The 13,307-nt window shown below is 44.1% G+C and overlaps 1 protein-coding gene across 3 annotated transcripts in view; it reads right to left on the bottom strand.

Annotated features, from left to right (window-relative positions):
* The window catches only part of CALCOCO2 (calcium binding and coiled-coil domain 2), a 113,398-nt gene that overhangs the window by 70,994 nt on the left and 29,097 nt on the right, over positions 1-13,307 (bottom strand). For all 3 annotated transcript variants that reach the window (XM_089674362.1, XM_089674363.1, XM_089674364.1), the window contains 3 exons: positions 9,114-9,192; positions 7,174-7,310; positions 2,638-2,733 (listed from right to left, as the gene is read on the bottom strand). In XM_089674362.1, the coding sequence (XP_089530488.1) occupies positions 2,638-2,733; positions 7,174-7,310; positions 9,114-9,192 (312 nt within the window). The remainder of the gene's footprint in view (positions 1-2,637; positions 2,734-7,173; positions 7,311-9,113; positions 9,193-13,307) is intronic.

Raw genomic sequence — 13,307 nt, 5'->3', positions numbered from 1 at the left:
GTGCTTGCCTTGTTTTTTTTGGGGTTTTTTTAAGAGTTCTTGTGCATTGGTAGCTGACTCAAATGAATGGGCTGCCATAACGCAATGCAAGGTAAAGCGTGGCACAAAGCTTGCTAAAGCTTATGTGTTCACATAACGCACCAGACCTTAATGGTATGAATGCACCCTAAAACTTACAATAATTAAAGGTGTGTGAGTTGGCCCAGGGCAGTTAGGGAATAGTTCATAGTAATGTGGCCTTTGATTTACATCTTAAATTGCAACATGGTGTATGGCAATACAGCACTTGTATCATATGGTACATATGTAACATGGCCACTGTATGACATGGCCATAGTCATTGTGTTCCATTTCAGGTAACGCTGCTCTTCTGGTAACATTGCACTGATTTTGGCTGTAAAGGTGGAATTTTACTTTTGGATTATATTAACGTTCATGCACAGTAACACGAATTACACCATTGGAGTGGCATCCCAATACACTTTCTCCAACACACTTGTATTGTATTGAGCAGCAGCACATGCAAATGAATGGTTTGCCTTAACGCAATGCATGTTAACGCTCAAAATTATGCACCACACTAATGTAATTTGGCCTTCACAGTATTATGTTTTCTAATACTAAAGCTGGCCATACCAGCATGGATCATTCTTTTTCAAACAGCCAATGGCAAAGTGCTGTGCCGCAATGATGACTCCCAAGCATGTGACGTCATCGAGGCTCTGCCATTCAAACTGCTGGAGAGCACAAACCTGAAAGGAAGACTGGGCAAGAATGGGAGCTCCAGCAGCGGTGAAAGCACAGTGCTGGAGGGCTCCATTTTAGAGGTAAGTCTGCCATAATGTGCTAGAATGTGGTGCATGTTATCCCATTATGGCATAACACTGCAGAGGAGCCATTTATAAAGGTGGTAGAGTTTGCAACTACTATAAAGCCTATCTCTGGGCAACAATTCATTTTTGTATATGAATATACTGTATATATTTGAATATATTTCAAACTGTTCATATTATAATCATGTTTACGCCTTAGGAATTCCGTGTATACTCTTTATACACTGCTCAAAGAAATTAAAGGAACACTGAAAACACATCAGATATGTATACTGATATGGACTGGGTAAATGTGTTAGGAACGTAAGGATACCCCATCGTTTGATGGTAATGAAAATTATCAACCTACAGATGACTGAAAGTTAATTGCAGCAAATCAAAATGGTGCTCAGGTACCCAGGGCATCACTGAGCTCTTAGACAGTCTGAGGTGCAACCTGGCGGTGTCGAATGGACCGAAACATGATATTCTAGAAGTGTTCTATTGGATTTAGGTCAGGCGAACATGGGGGCCATTCAATATTATCGATTCCTTTATCCTCCAGCAACTGCCTGCATACTCTCGCCACATGAGGTCGGGCATTGTCCTGCACCAGGAGGAACCCAGGACCTACTGCACCAGCGTAGGTTCTGACAATAGGTCCAAGGATTTCATCCCGATACCTAATGGCAGTCAGGGTGCCATTGTCTAGTCTGTAGAGGTCTGTGCGTCCTTCCATGCATATGCCTCCCCAGACCATCACTGATCCACAACCAAAACGGTCATGCTGAACGATGTTACAGGCAGCATGTTTTTGGCGGCTTCTCCAGACCCTTTCACGTCTGTCACATGTGCTCAGGGTGAACCTGCCTCATCTGTGAAAAGCACAGGGCACCAGTAGCGGACCTGTAATTCTAGTGTTCAATGGCAAATGCCAATTGAGCTCTATGGTGCCAGGCAGTAAGCACAGGGCTCACTAGAGGGCATTGGGCCCTCAGGCCAGCCTCATGAAGTCTGTTTCTGATTGTTTGGTCAGAGACATTCACACCAGTGGCCTGCTGGAGGTCATTTTGTAGGGCTCTGGCAGTGCTCATCCTGTTCCTCCTTGCACAAAGGAGCAGATACCGGTCCAGCTGATTGGTTAAGGACCTTCTACGGCCCCATCCAGCTCTCCTAGAGTCACCGCTTGTCTCCTGGAATCTCCTCCACAGGGGCGGACTGACCATTTGGAAACTCGGGCACCGCCCGAGGGCTCGGGGTCAGTAGGGGGCCCCATGAGATGCCCCTGGTACCTTTTGCATATGCTTTTTTGAGTTTGGGCAAGAACACAGGGGCCCCATGATCCCCTATTGCCCGGGGGCCCCATGAGTTGTCAGTCCGCCCCTGCTCCTCCATGTTCTTGGGGCTGTGCTGGGAAACACAGCAAACCTTCTGGCAATGGCACGTATTGATGTTCCATCCTGAAGGAGTTGGACTGCCTGTGCAACTTCTGTAGGGTCCAGGTACCTCATGCTACCAGTAATGACACTGACCCTAGCCAAATGCAAAACTAGTGAAAAACAGTCAGAAAAGATGAGTAGGAAAAAAAATGTCATTGGCCTCCACCTGTAAAACCATTCCTGTTTTGGGGTTGGTCTCATTGTTGGCCATCTAGTGCACCTGTTGTTAATTTCATTAACACCAAAGCAGCTGAAACTGATTAACAACCCCCTCTGCTACTTAACTGACCAGATCAATATCCCAGGAGTTTAATTGACTTGATGATATACTCTAATTAAAATGTGTTAATTTAATTTTATGAGCAGTGTACATGAGATAGAGATACCATATTTTCCTTCTCCAGTGTGGTGATCTTCTCTGTAGCAGACTGTAACTCAGCCTTTTGGGTCTTGAGCATCTCATTCATATCCTGATTTTCTTTCTTCAAGAAAGCAAAAAGAGAATTATGCATATATATTTGGTCTACAACTTAATCAGTGCGCACAAAATTATGATGTAAAAATATACACAATTGGTGTATCTTTGCCAAAACAATATGACATAATAGCCAAGTTTCAAAGTCCACTGCACATTGGAAATCCATAAATCTGCTATTGCGAAAATGCCCTTAACCCACTACACTGTGAAAAAATAATGCCACCTTTCTTCTGCTTGAAAGAGCTGTGATGAGACCTTCTCTAAAAACACCACCACCAACAGTCTTCATCTTTATAAGTTCACCCTGTTTAATGATCTCTAAGTTATAGAAGGTCTCAGATCTCCTATGGAATTCTCCATGTAGGTATACCATACACATCAATCCTTACACCTACATAGATCCTTGTAGATCTCCCTCATGGCACAGGGGACTTTGTACAAACTAAAATAAAAACGTTTTGAGTATACATACTAAACAAGATGGATAACATTTTTAAATGGTTGTGAATCCTTATATTTACCCACTGAAGTGGTGACTATCCTCGGATGGTACACAAAGATGAAATAAATCCTACCACATAAGTTGTTCCTGTTTATCTCTTCTCTACAGCCTCCTAAAGCACATATTTTACACTGCATTTCTTAGCTCTAGAAGGCAGGTGGGTATTCAGTGAATATTACAACCTTGAAAGCTGATGCACTTTTAGGCAGGTGTAGTATATTTTCTCCACTGTAGGTGGAGCTAGTCCATGGTAGCAATACATCTGGAAGGGAAGTCAAGCGAAACTGGGTTTCCCTATGGTTTTCTGGTGCAGCGCTCTGGCTGGCTACGCTGCATCCATGTTACCCTGGGGGCCATCTTGGGTCAAGCAGTGTCTTTTTACATCCCCAGCCCCAGGAGTTGGCACTCATTTGCAAAGTGGCTAGTGTAGGGACTAGCATCAGGGAGAGGTTCTGGAGGAGTAAGGAAAGCTTAGGGCCTACATCTGCAATATCAGAAAGCTCCCTTTTGGGTTAGACCTGTCAGGCTGCTTTCCACCCCTCTTGGCAGGTGCTGTCTTCAGTTTGGGCCTACTCGCCTCTGACCCTTTGCTCCACTGACTTCCAACTCGGGTGGCTTCCCCGCCGGGTTGTTGTACTGTTTACAAGTGCTTCAGTTGGTTACTGTGTTCTGGGCCTCTGTGTGTTTACTACTGCTGCAAATACCCAACACACTTTTAAATACATTCCACCATTTATTTTACAACATTTTTGTAAAAAAGCTATTGCTGAAATGTGCTGTTGGCTGTAACATGCTGTTTGTGTTTTATTTCCAGCTACTGTTGACTGTACAGAACAACAAAGAAGAGAAAGAAGAGGGTTTCATGTATATTGAACTACAAGGGGTCTTCCGGACCTCCAAACTGACAGGAAGTGCAGTGATGTCAGGTGACATCAAATCACTTCTTCTGTGAACATTATGTGGAACCAGGCCCGGACTGGAACAAAAAATAGGCCCAGGCATTATAGACTGAGCAGCCAATTTCTTGGGGGGGGGTGGGGTGCAAGGGCATTTGTGGGGCAGTTGGTGACGGAATATTCACGGAGTCGATCCTCTGCACTGTAATGTAAAGGGGCACTGTGATATAAAGGGGACTGTACAGTGCCTCTTTCATTACAGTGCCCCTAGAGATCTAATCACAGTGCCCTCTATATATTCAAAGAGATGGCCCAATCCAGCAAAGAGACATCCCTATTCAGCAAAGAGACAGCCCAGTCCAGCAAAGATACATCCCCATATAGCAAATAGACATCTCAATCCAGCAAAGAGACATCCCAATACACAGACATCCCAATCCACAAAGAAACATCCCAATCCACAAAGAGATGGGATGTCTCTTTGCTGGACATGGATGTCTCTTTGCTGGACCCAACTGAGCAAAGAGACATCCCCATCCAACAAAGAGACATCCCTATTCAACTAAGAGACATCCCAATCCAGCAAAGAGACATCCTGTTCAGCAAAGAGACAGCCTGTCCAGTAAATAAACAGCCCCTCCAGTAAAGAGACAGCCCCTCCAGCAAAGAGACAGCTCGTCCAACAAAGAGACAGCCTCTCCAGCAAACAGACAGCCCGTCCAGCAAAGAGACAGCCTGCCCAGCAAGGAGACAGCCCATCCAGTAAAGACAAAGAGACAGCTCAACCAGTAAAGAGACAGCCATTCCAGCAAAGATACGGCCCAATCCAGCAAAGAGACAGCCCAGTCCAGCAAAGAGACAGCCTTTCCAGCAAGAAGAAAGCCCATCCAGTAAAGAAACAGCCCATCCAGTAAGGAGACAGCCCATCCAGTAAAGAAACAGCTCCACCAGTAAAGAGACAGCCCGGCCAGCAAAGAGATGGCCCAATCCAGCAAAGAGACAGCCCAGTCCAGCAAAGAGACAGCTCATCCAGCAAAGAGACATCCCATTCAGTAAAGAGACAGCCCCTCCAGTAAAGAGACAGCCTGTCCATAAATGAGACAACTCAACCATCAAAGAGACAGCCCAATCCAGCAAAGAGACAGTCTAATCAAGCAAAGAGACAGCCCGTCCAGCAAAGAGATAGCTCAACCAGCAAATAAACAGCCCATCCAGTAAGGAGACAGCCCATCCAGTAAAGAGACAGCTCAACCAGTAAAGAGACATCCCATCCAGCAAAGCGACAGCCCAATCCAGCAAAGAAACAGCTCAATCTGGCAAAAAGACAGCCTGTCCAGCAAAGAGACAGCTCAACCAGCAAAGAGACAGCTCAATCCAGCAAAGAGATAGCTCATCCAGCAAATAGACAGCCCATCCAGTAAAGAGACAGCTCAACCAGTAAAGAGACATCCCATCCAGCAAGGAGACAGCTCAACCAGCAAAGAGACAGCTCAATCTAGTAAAGAGAAAGCCCGTCCAGCAAAGAGACAGCCCATTCCAGCAAAGACACAGCCCAATCCAGCAAAGAGACAGCCCAATCCCCCCCCCCCACACACACACACACCAGCTACACAGCAGGATGTGTGACTGCACTGCATTCACCTTCCTCCCCTGTGCAGCCATCATGGTTAGGTGACATCCCGCCGTGCTCAGTGCAGTGTATTTACAGCGGCCGGAGGTGTATCCCCTACTAGCAGGTTCTCTTTTGCACCCCCTAGTTTGCTGGAACTAGTCCTGCTGTAGGCACGGCCGCATAGCGGGAGGCGAGCGGCTGCTGCAGTCTGCGTTAACCCTGTTCAGACCACGGTCTCCACTTGCCTCCCGCTGTGTGGCCTGGTCATCTTCCTAGGACACGTGGCCCTGGCCCACCAGGCAAATGCCCAGTGTGCCCTATGGCCAGTCCGGGCCTGTGCAGAATCATCTTGTTTCTAGTGCTCTGCTACACATGCTTTTATGGAGCTCTCCTATGCAGGATAGGTATCAGAATGAAGGACCTAGGCTTACTGTTGCATCGTTGCTGTCATTGACCGCCAGCTGTGTTTCCAGCACTGAACCTGTAAGGACGCACTGAGTCTGAGTGCCATTTTAAGGTCCATAGATGTGGATTTGTGTTGGTTACATCACTTTGATATCGCTTGGCAACTTATTTTGGATCATTCAGAATTTATTGATGGATGCATCTGACCTGCAGTTGGCCTCCTTCTGACCTGCATTTGACCTGCTTTAAACAGGTTTCACATTCTCATAGACATGTACAGGAATGCAAAACCTGCTAGAAGAGAATAAAAACCATCAATACAGGTGCTAAAACAGACCTGGGATAGGCAACTACTGTCTTAGCAACATTTTAAAAGGGCACCTGAGACTCAACTCGTTAATAGCTGTAGCTTTAAACAAACTTTAAAAAAGCATTTTGCAAGCTTCTATGGTTGTACGGTATGTATCACAGGTGGAAGCCTCCATGGACCTCGCTATTAATTGCCATATATAGGACAGTCTCACCACATGTAGACCAAGTAGCCGAGTGTCCTCCTTGACTCTGTGTCCAGGAACCGCAGTGTCCATGCATTGATGTAGAGCTGTGTCCGGGGTCTCACCAGAGTGGCACTAAATATCCAGATGTGAACTAGAAGCCGGTGCGCGCTCTGGCATCTCCCAGGGGGATCTCTCAGGATAAGGAGATGAGATCCCTTCTGCCTACATGTTTCGCCCCTCTGTCTCTGCTGCTATTCCACCTCTTAAAGCAACCTCCCAGAGAAATTTCCACTATGGACTACACGTGGGTGCCCCATGTCGACTGGTCAACCAGTAGGTATGTTGTAAAACAGGGTAATAAACCCCAATAATTCATCCTCATATCCACATTACTCCCCAAATCTGGGCCGAATCCAATTAATTACTATTTATACCTGACTGATGACCAAGCATCTGTATGAATACTGTATTCTGAAGCCCAAAGACCATGTATATGTCATGCGTAAATAGATTTTAAAGGTTGAAAACAAACCATTGTTGTCACCATCACAATTTCATTTTCATCCTCATTCACTGTAAACTGGAAAGGGGTACTGACTCCTCGAACATCTCCATTCTGGTCCACATAGCAGAACTGATAGTCTTCATCATCCTTGGGCAGATAATAGGCTGCGAGAGAGGTTCTCATGTTACCATCTGGGCTTTAATACAGATTCTATTAATGATGGTTGAGCTAAATGTATACAAATCTGAAAGAAATACAAGATAGAAAACTACAGCACACATCTGATGGATTCTCTAGAAAATTTTCCCTTCACTTCTAACTTGTCTATGAAACAGCTTTCACACTTGTGCAGGTGGAAGCCACTGTGGGACCGCACACAAGTTGCAACCAACCGCACACAAAACTCAGGACCCACAGACTGGTGCCATTAATTGTAATAGCACGCACTGGAAATCACACCCGCAAAATGGCACTAGTGTGAAGCGAGCCTAATAGAATACCTCCAAATTCAAAGCAAAATCTGTTCAGGATGCAGTCTCTCAACCAAGGATCTGTGGAACCCTACAGTTTCTCCAGAAATTGCTAGGGGTTCCTTAAGCACTGAGCAACCTCTTCCTCTCAGATGGGTAACCACTGACAGCAATGATCTTTTAGCTATCTTGTAAGGGTAGGACTCTTCCCAAAAACCACAAATGTATGGAGCGTTCTTTCCACTGACCATCACACTAATGTACCGTGAATTGTATAGTAATTATTAGCAGGGGTTCCGTGAGACCTGAAAGTTGTTTCAAGGGTTCCTCCGTGTTAAAAAGGTTAAGAAAGATGTGTAAATGCTACATTGGAACTGCAACTGTGCTGGAGCCAGAACTAAGCTTACCTGGATAGAGTAGGAAAGGGTGAGAACTGAAATCCTATGTGATATACAGTATGTCTTGCTCAACATTTCTGTGTTGCAGAAAACTTGGCAAACTAGGAACACATTTTAACAAATATACCTGCAAGTTACTTTCCACAAGGTGATTTTGAAAGATCAAGGGGAGTGCATTTTTAGAGAGAGAAGTGTAGTGAGTTAGAATATATGTCACATATGTTTTTTTGCCATCTGTCACCTATTGAGATTTCTTCTAATTTCCCATCTTGATGAAAGGAGGTCACCAGGACAGGGAGTCAATCGCTCTTGCAGAAAAGCAATAGTAGTTTTAGCTTTTTCTCAGTTCTACTAAAAAAATAGTAATTTAAACTGCCTATTTTTATGTAGATTTACCCTTCTTGTCTCAATGGGGGAGTGGGGGGTGGAATCTCTCCAATTAAACACAGCAATAAAAAAGAAGCCACACTACTAATCTTTGACCAGAGCAAGCAGAGGATGATTGAAGAGTATAAAGTACAATACATGGCTGTGAAATCATCTATTTAACCACTTAAAAAAATCAGCATGTGTTGCTAGAAAATGATTGAGAAACCCCAAGCATTGAATATTTTTTAAGTGGAGGCCCTGGAGAATAAAATGGTGGTTGCTGCAATTTTTTACCTCACAGGATATTTGCACAGCCATTTTTTAAATAAAAATTTTCACACAGAAATACACTTTTATTAATTTTAGTGCGCAAAAACACAATAAAATAACCACATTTTTGGTCAAATATATAAAAACCCAGTTCCAAGAAAGTTGGGACGCTTTGTAAAATCTACTTAAAAACAAAATGCAATGATTTGCAAATCTCATAAACCCATATATTATTCACAGTAGAAAATGGAAAACATATCAAATGTTTAAACCAAGAAAAGTTTCCATTTTAAGAAATAAAATAAGGTAATTTTGAAATTGAATTACAGCTGCAGCCATCATCATGGTATAACCACTTCAACCCAAGGATATACAGGTACATCCTAAGGGCATGAAGTGATTAAAAAAGTTCACGAGAAATTATGCATTTTAGCAAAGTTTCCTAAGAAAAGATTCTAACCTTTGAATAAAACTTGGTTATCCACACTTGTTGACAGTGAAACCCATGTGTAATATTCTTTTGTGTTTTGCCATCCAACCTAAAGAACAAAAATCCATAAACAAAGGACATTATTAGCTTTACATGTCACAAAGCCAAAGGATTAAACTTGTAAACAAGAAATTATCCAAAATTGTTCATAAAGATCCAGGCAGATGTTAAAGTCCAACTCCAGGGCAACATTCAAAATTAACATGTGTGCTAGCAAGCATGTACATGAACATTATTCCTCTTTGTCAAAAAAGATAGTTACTACGATAGTCATTGTTCTTATGCATGTTCTCTTGATCTCCTGACCACAGGATTGGACTCTTATCTGCATGGTACTCAGTCCCCTCACCCCCCTCCTGTAGTTCTCAGTGCTGGCATTTAGCCTTTCTGAAGGTATGGGCAGAAGAACCATAATAGATAAGAAAGTGGGAAACCTGGAGATGGGCTTCAAAGGAAACATTTCCTGATAGAAGCGTAAAAAAACTGCAATTGATGTCTTCTCAATCTTGCCTGGCAGTCATTCTGAGTGTATTGCTTCAATAGTTTGAGTCACTAATGTGGAACATGTATGCAGATAAACCAGTTCTAATGTTCTTTAACTGCTGGGCATAATAGCCAGGAAACTAAAATGATCACAAAGCTAAAATGTATGTATAGCTAAACATTATCATTTTAGTCCTGAGTAGGGTAGAATAAAACCATCATTTTTGGTTTTGGTTTTTGATTTCGCTATCACAATAGGGAAATTTGACTTTACTTCCTGTCTTGGAGATACAACAGGAAATTTGTAGATAGGTGGTAGAATAGGTCCCCTTAAGGTGCCTCCTCCCCCTGGGAGAAAGTTAGGAGGTTAGGCAGGAATATGGAGGAAGGTGGGTCAGACTGGAGAGCAAAAAGAAGAAGCAACATCTAGCTGCTGTGCTCCTGCTCCTCCCCCTCTGGGAGAGGGCAGGGTGCTCCAGGGTTCCCCACCATAGCCCCAAGAGAGAAGGAGAGCTCCAGTGGGACAGTTTAGGTTCAGAGGAAGACCTCGAGAGATGGTTTACCCCTCAGCTCTTCCCCTCTCTATTCCAAGAAGAGAAAGGGAAGAAGAACTATAGGGAGTGAGAACCCTTTGACAGAAAACACAAGCAGCCTCCAGCAGGACCTAATATCCAATCTTCTTTACATGCTGCCTATGGAACTGTGTTGGGGTCTGTGACCTGAAAGAGCCATATCATTGTTTAAGGTTCTACAGTAAAAGAATAAAAAGTTGACGCATTTACGGATTATTTACATACAACGCGCAGTTTGTATGTACTTCTGGTAAGTGCATTATTATACTATCACTTCACGTAACACTTGGCATTAAGCTACACCGCTTGACCTCAATAGGTATTGAAATACCATCCTATTTGGGACTCATATAGTGTATATGAACATTTTATGGACTTATATCAGTCCTTGCTTTTTATGGTATTACTTTAATCTAGTGCTGCATACCCAAAACTTTTTATTGTGTTACTGAGGTGCCGAGGTATACCTTTATATGCTAGCAGCTTCCTATCACGTCTGCCTAATCTGTACTAAATTGCGCTCGTTCATCTTGTTTATTCTACAGTAAAAGAGCTTAAATTACATCCAGCCTCGGTATGCCCTATTCGGTCACAATGCTGCTCTGAAGAGAGCGAGAGAGTTCTACTAATGTCACCTGGCTGTCAGGCTTGAGAGAGGTGAGACCAGCGTCTGGGACCCCTGAGAGTGAGACAGGTGAAGCCATACAAACAGTTGGGTGGAGAGGAGGTCCAGTGTCCAGCTGCCACCCACACATCGGGGAGAGTCATTAGGCAAAAGGGTTGTGCTGCCCAGAAGGTCAGTTCACATTGGGGTTCAGCTCGGCTTCTCGCTTGAGGCAGCCTGCCACCCAACAAAACGTTAGAGAAAATGATCCTCTCTTAGCCACTTGCATACCGTCTGCCCACAATGTACTGCAAATGGGTGGCCTGTACAGGCACAGCAACAAGCCTGTACGTAGTGCCCCACGTCCACTGACACGCTGTGATTGTGCACAGCGGGAGTTAGTCAGCAGGTCCCAGCCAATGATTCCTGCTGATTGGCTGTCTCAAATCACAGCCCAGAACCCAGTGTTGATTAACAATCAACACAGGGCTCTGTACAGAGGCAACAATCTCTTTGTTTCTCCTCCCTGCAAGCAGAGAGATATTTAGTAAAAGCAAGCACATAAAACACACATTACACATTGTTAGGCACACATTTTACCAGTTGATAACCTGAGATGTTAACCCCTTCCCAGCCATTGTCATTAGTACAGTGACAGTGTATAGTATTATCAGTGATCACTGTATTAAAGTGTTACTAAACCCAGGACCCTGCATTCACTACAGTATCTCACAGAAGTGAGTACACCCCTCACATTTTGACAACACTGAAGAAATGACACTTTGATACAATGTAAAGTAGAGTGTACAGCTTGTATAACAGTGTACACTTGCTGTCCCCTCAAAATACCTCAACACACAGCCATTAATGTCTAAACCGCTGGCAACAAAAATGAGTACACCCCTGAGTGAAAATGTCCAAATTGGGCCCAATTAGCCATTTTCCCTCTCCGGTGTCATGTGACTCGTTACTGTTACAAGGTATCAGGTGTGAATAGGGAACAGGTGTTAAATTTGGTGTTATTGGTCTAACTCTTTCATACTGGTCACTGGAAGTTCAACATGGCACCTCATGGCAACAAACTCTCTGAGGATCTGAAAAAAAGAATTGTTGCTCTACATAAAGATGGCCTAGGCTATAAGATTGCCAAGACCCTGAAACTGAGCTGCAGCACAGTGGCCAAGACCATACAGTGGTTTAACAGGACAGGTTCCACTCAGAACAGGCCTCGTAATGGTCGACCAAAGAAATTGAGTGCACATGCTCAGCATCATATCCAGAGGTTGTCTTTGGGAAATAGACATATGAGTGCTGCCAGCATTGCTGCAGAGGTTGAAGGGGTGGGGGTCACTCTGTCAGTGATCAAACCATACGCCGCACACTGCATCAAATTGGTCTGCATGACTGTCGTCCCAGAAGGAAGCCTCTTATAAAGATGATGCACAAGAAAGCCCACAAACAGTTTGCTGAAGACAAGCAGACTAAGGACATGGATTACTGGAACCATGTCCTGTGGTCTGATGAGAACAGGATAAACTTATTTGGTTCAGATGGTGTCAAGCGTGTGTGGCGGGAACCAGGTGAGGAGTACAAAGACAAGTGTGTCTTGCCTACAGTCAAGCATGGTGGTGGGAGTGTCATGGTCTGGGGCTGCATGAGTGCTGCTGGCACTGGGGAGCTACAGTTCATTGAGGGAACCATGAATGCCAACATGTACTGTGACATACTGAAGCAGAGCATGATCCCCTCCCTTCGGAGAATGGGCCGCAGGGCAGTATTCCAACATAACGACCCCAAACACACCTCCAAGATGACCACTGCCTTGCTAAAGAAGCTGAGGGTAAAGGTGATGGACTGACCGAGCATGTCTCCAGACCTAAACACCATTGAGCATCTGTGGGGCATCCTCAAACGGAAGGTGGAAGAGCGCAAGGTCTCTAACATCCACCAGCTTCGTGATGTCGTCAAGGAGGAGTGGAAGAGGTCTCAGGTGGCAATCTGTGAAGCTCTGGTGAACTCCATGCCCAAAAGGGTTAAGGCAGTGCTGGAAAATAATGGTGGCCACACAAAATATTGATACTTTGGGCCCAATTTGGACATTATCACTTAGGGGTGTAGTCACTTTTGTTGCCAGAGGTTTAGACATTAATGGCTGTGTGTTGAGTTATTTTGAGAGGACAGCAAATTTACACTTATACAAGCTATACACTCACTCATGTCACATTGTAGCAAGGTGTCATTTCTTCAGTGTTGTCACATGAAAAGATATAATAAAATATTTACAAAAATATGAAGGGTGTACTCACTTCTGTGAAATACTGTATATCTGGTCTCTCACAGTACACAGAACATGGAAGCGCAATTATTTTAGTAAATATAAACTGCTAAATACCTTTTCTCACCAGCAGTTAGACCAGTCTTGTGACTTCAAACAGTGTCCAGCCGAGCACTGGTTAAAGCTTGTAGGAGGAGTTTTCATTCTTCTCTAGGAGGATGCAGAACCCC

This window comes from Staurois parvus, unplaced genomic scaffold (genome assembly GCF_062004578.1).
Source record: "Staurois parvus isolate SC_StPar_1 unplaced genomic scaffold, SC_StPar_1.0 ptg000151l, whole genome shotgun sequence".
Classification (NCBI taxonomy): Eukaryota; Metazoa; Chordata; class Amphibia; order Anura; family Ranidae; genus Staurois; species Staurois parvus.
Note: the sequence above shows the minus strand (reverse complement) of the source record. Positions and strands in the feature narration are given on the sequence as shown.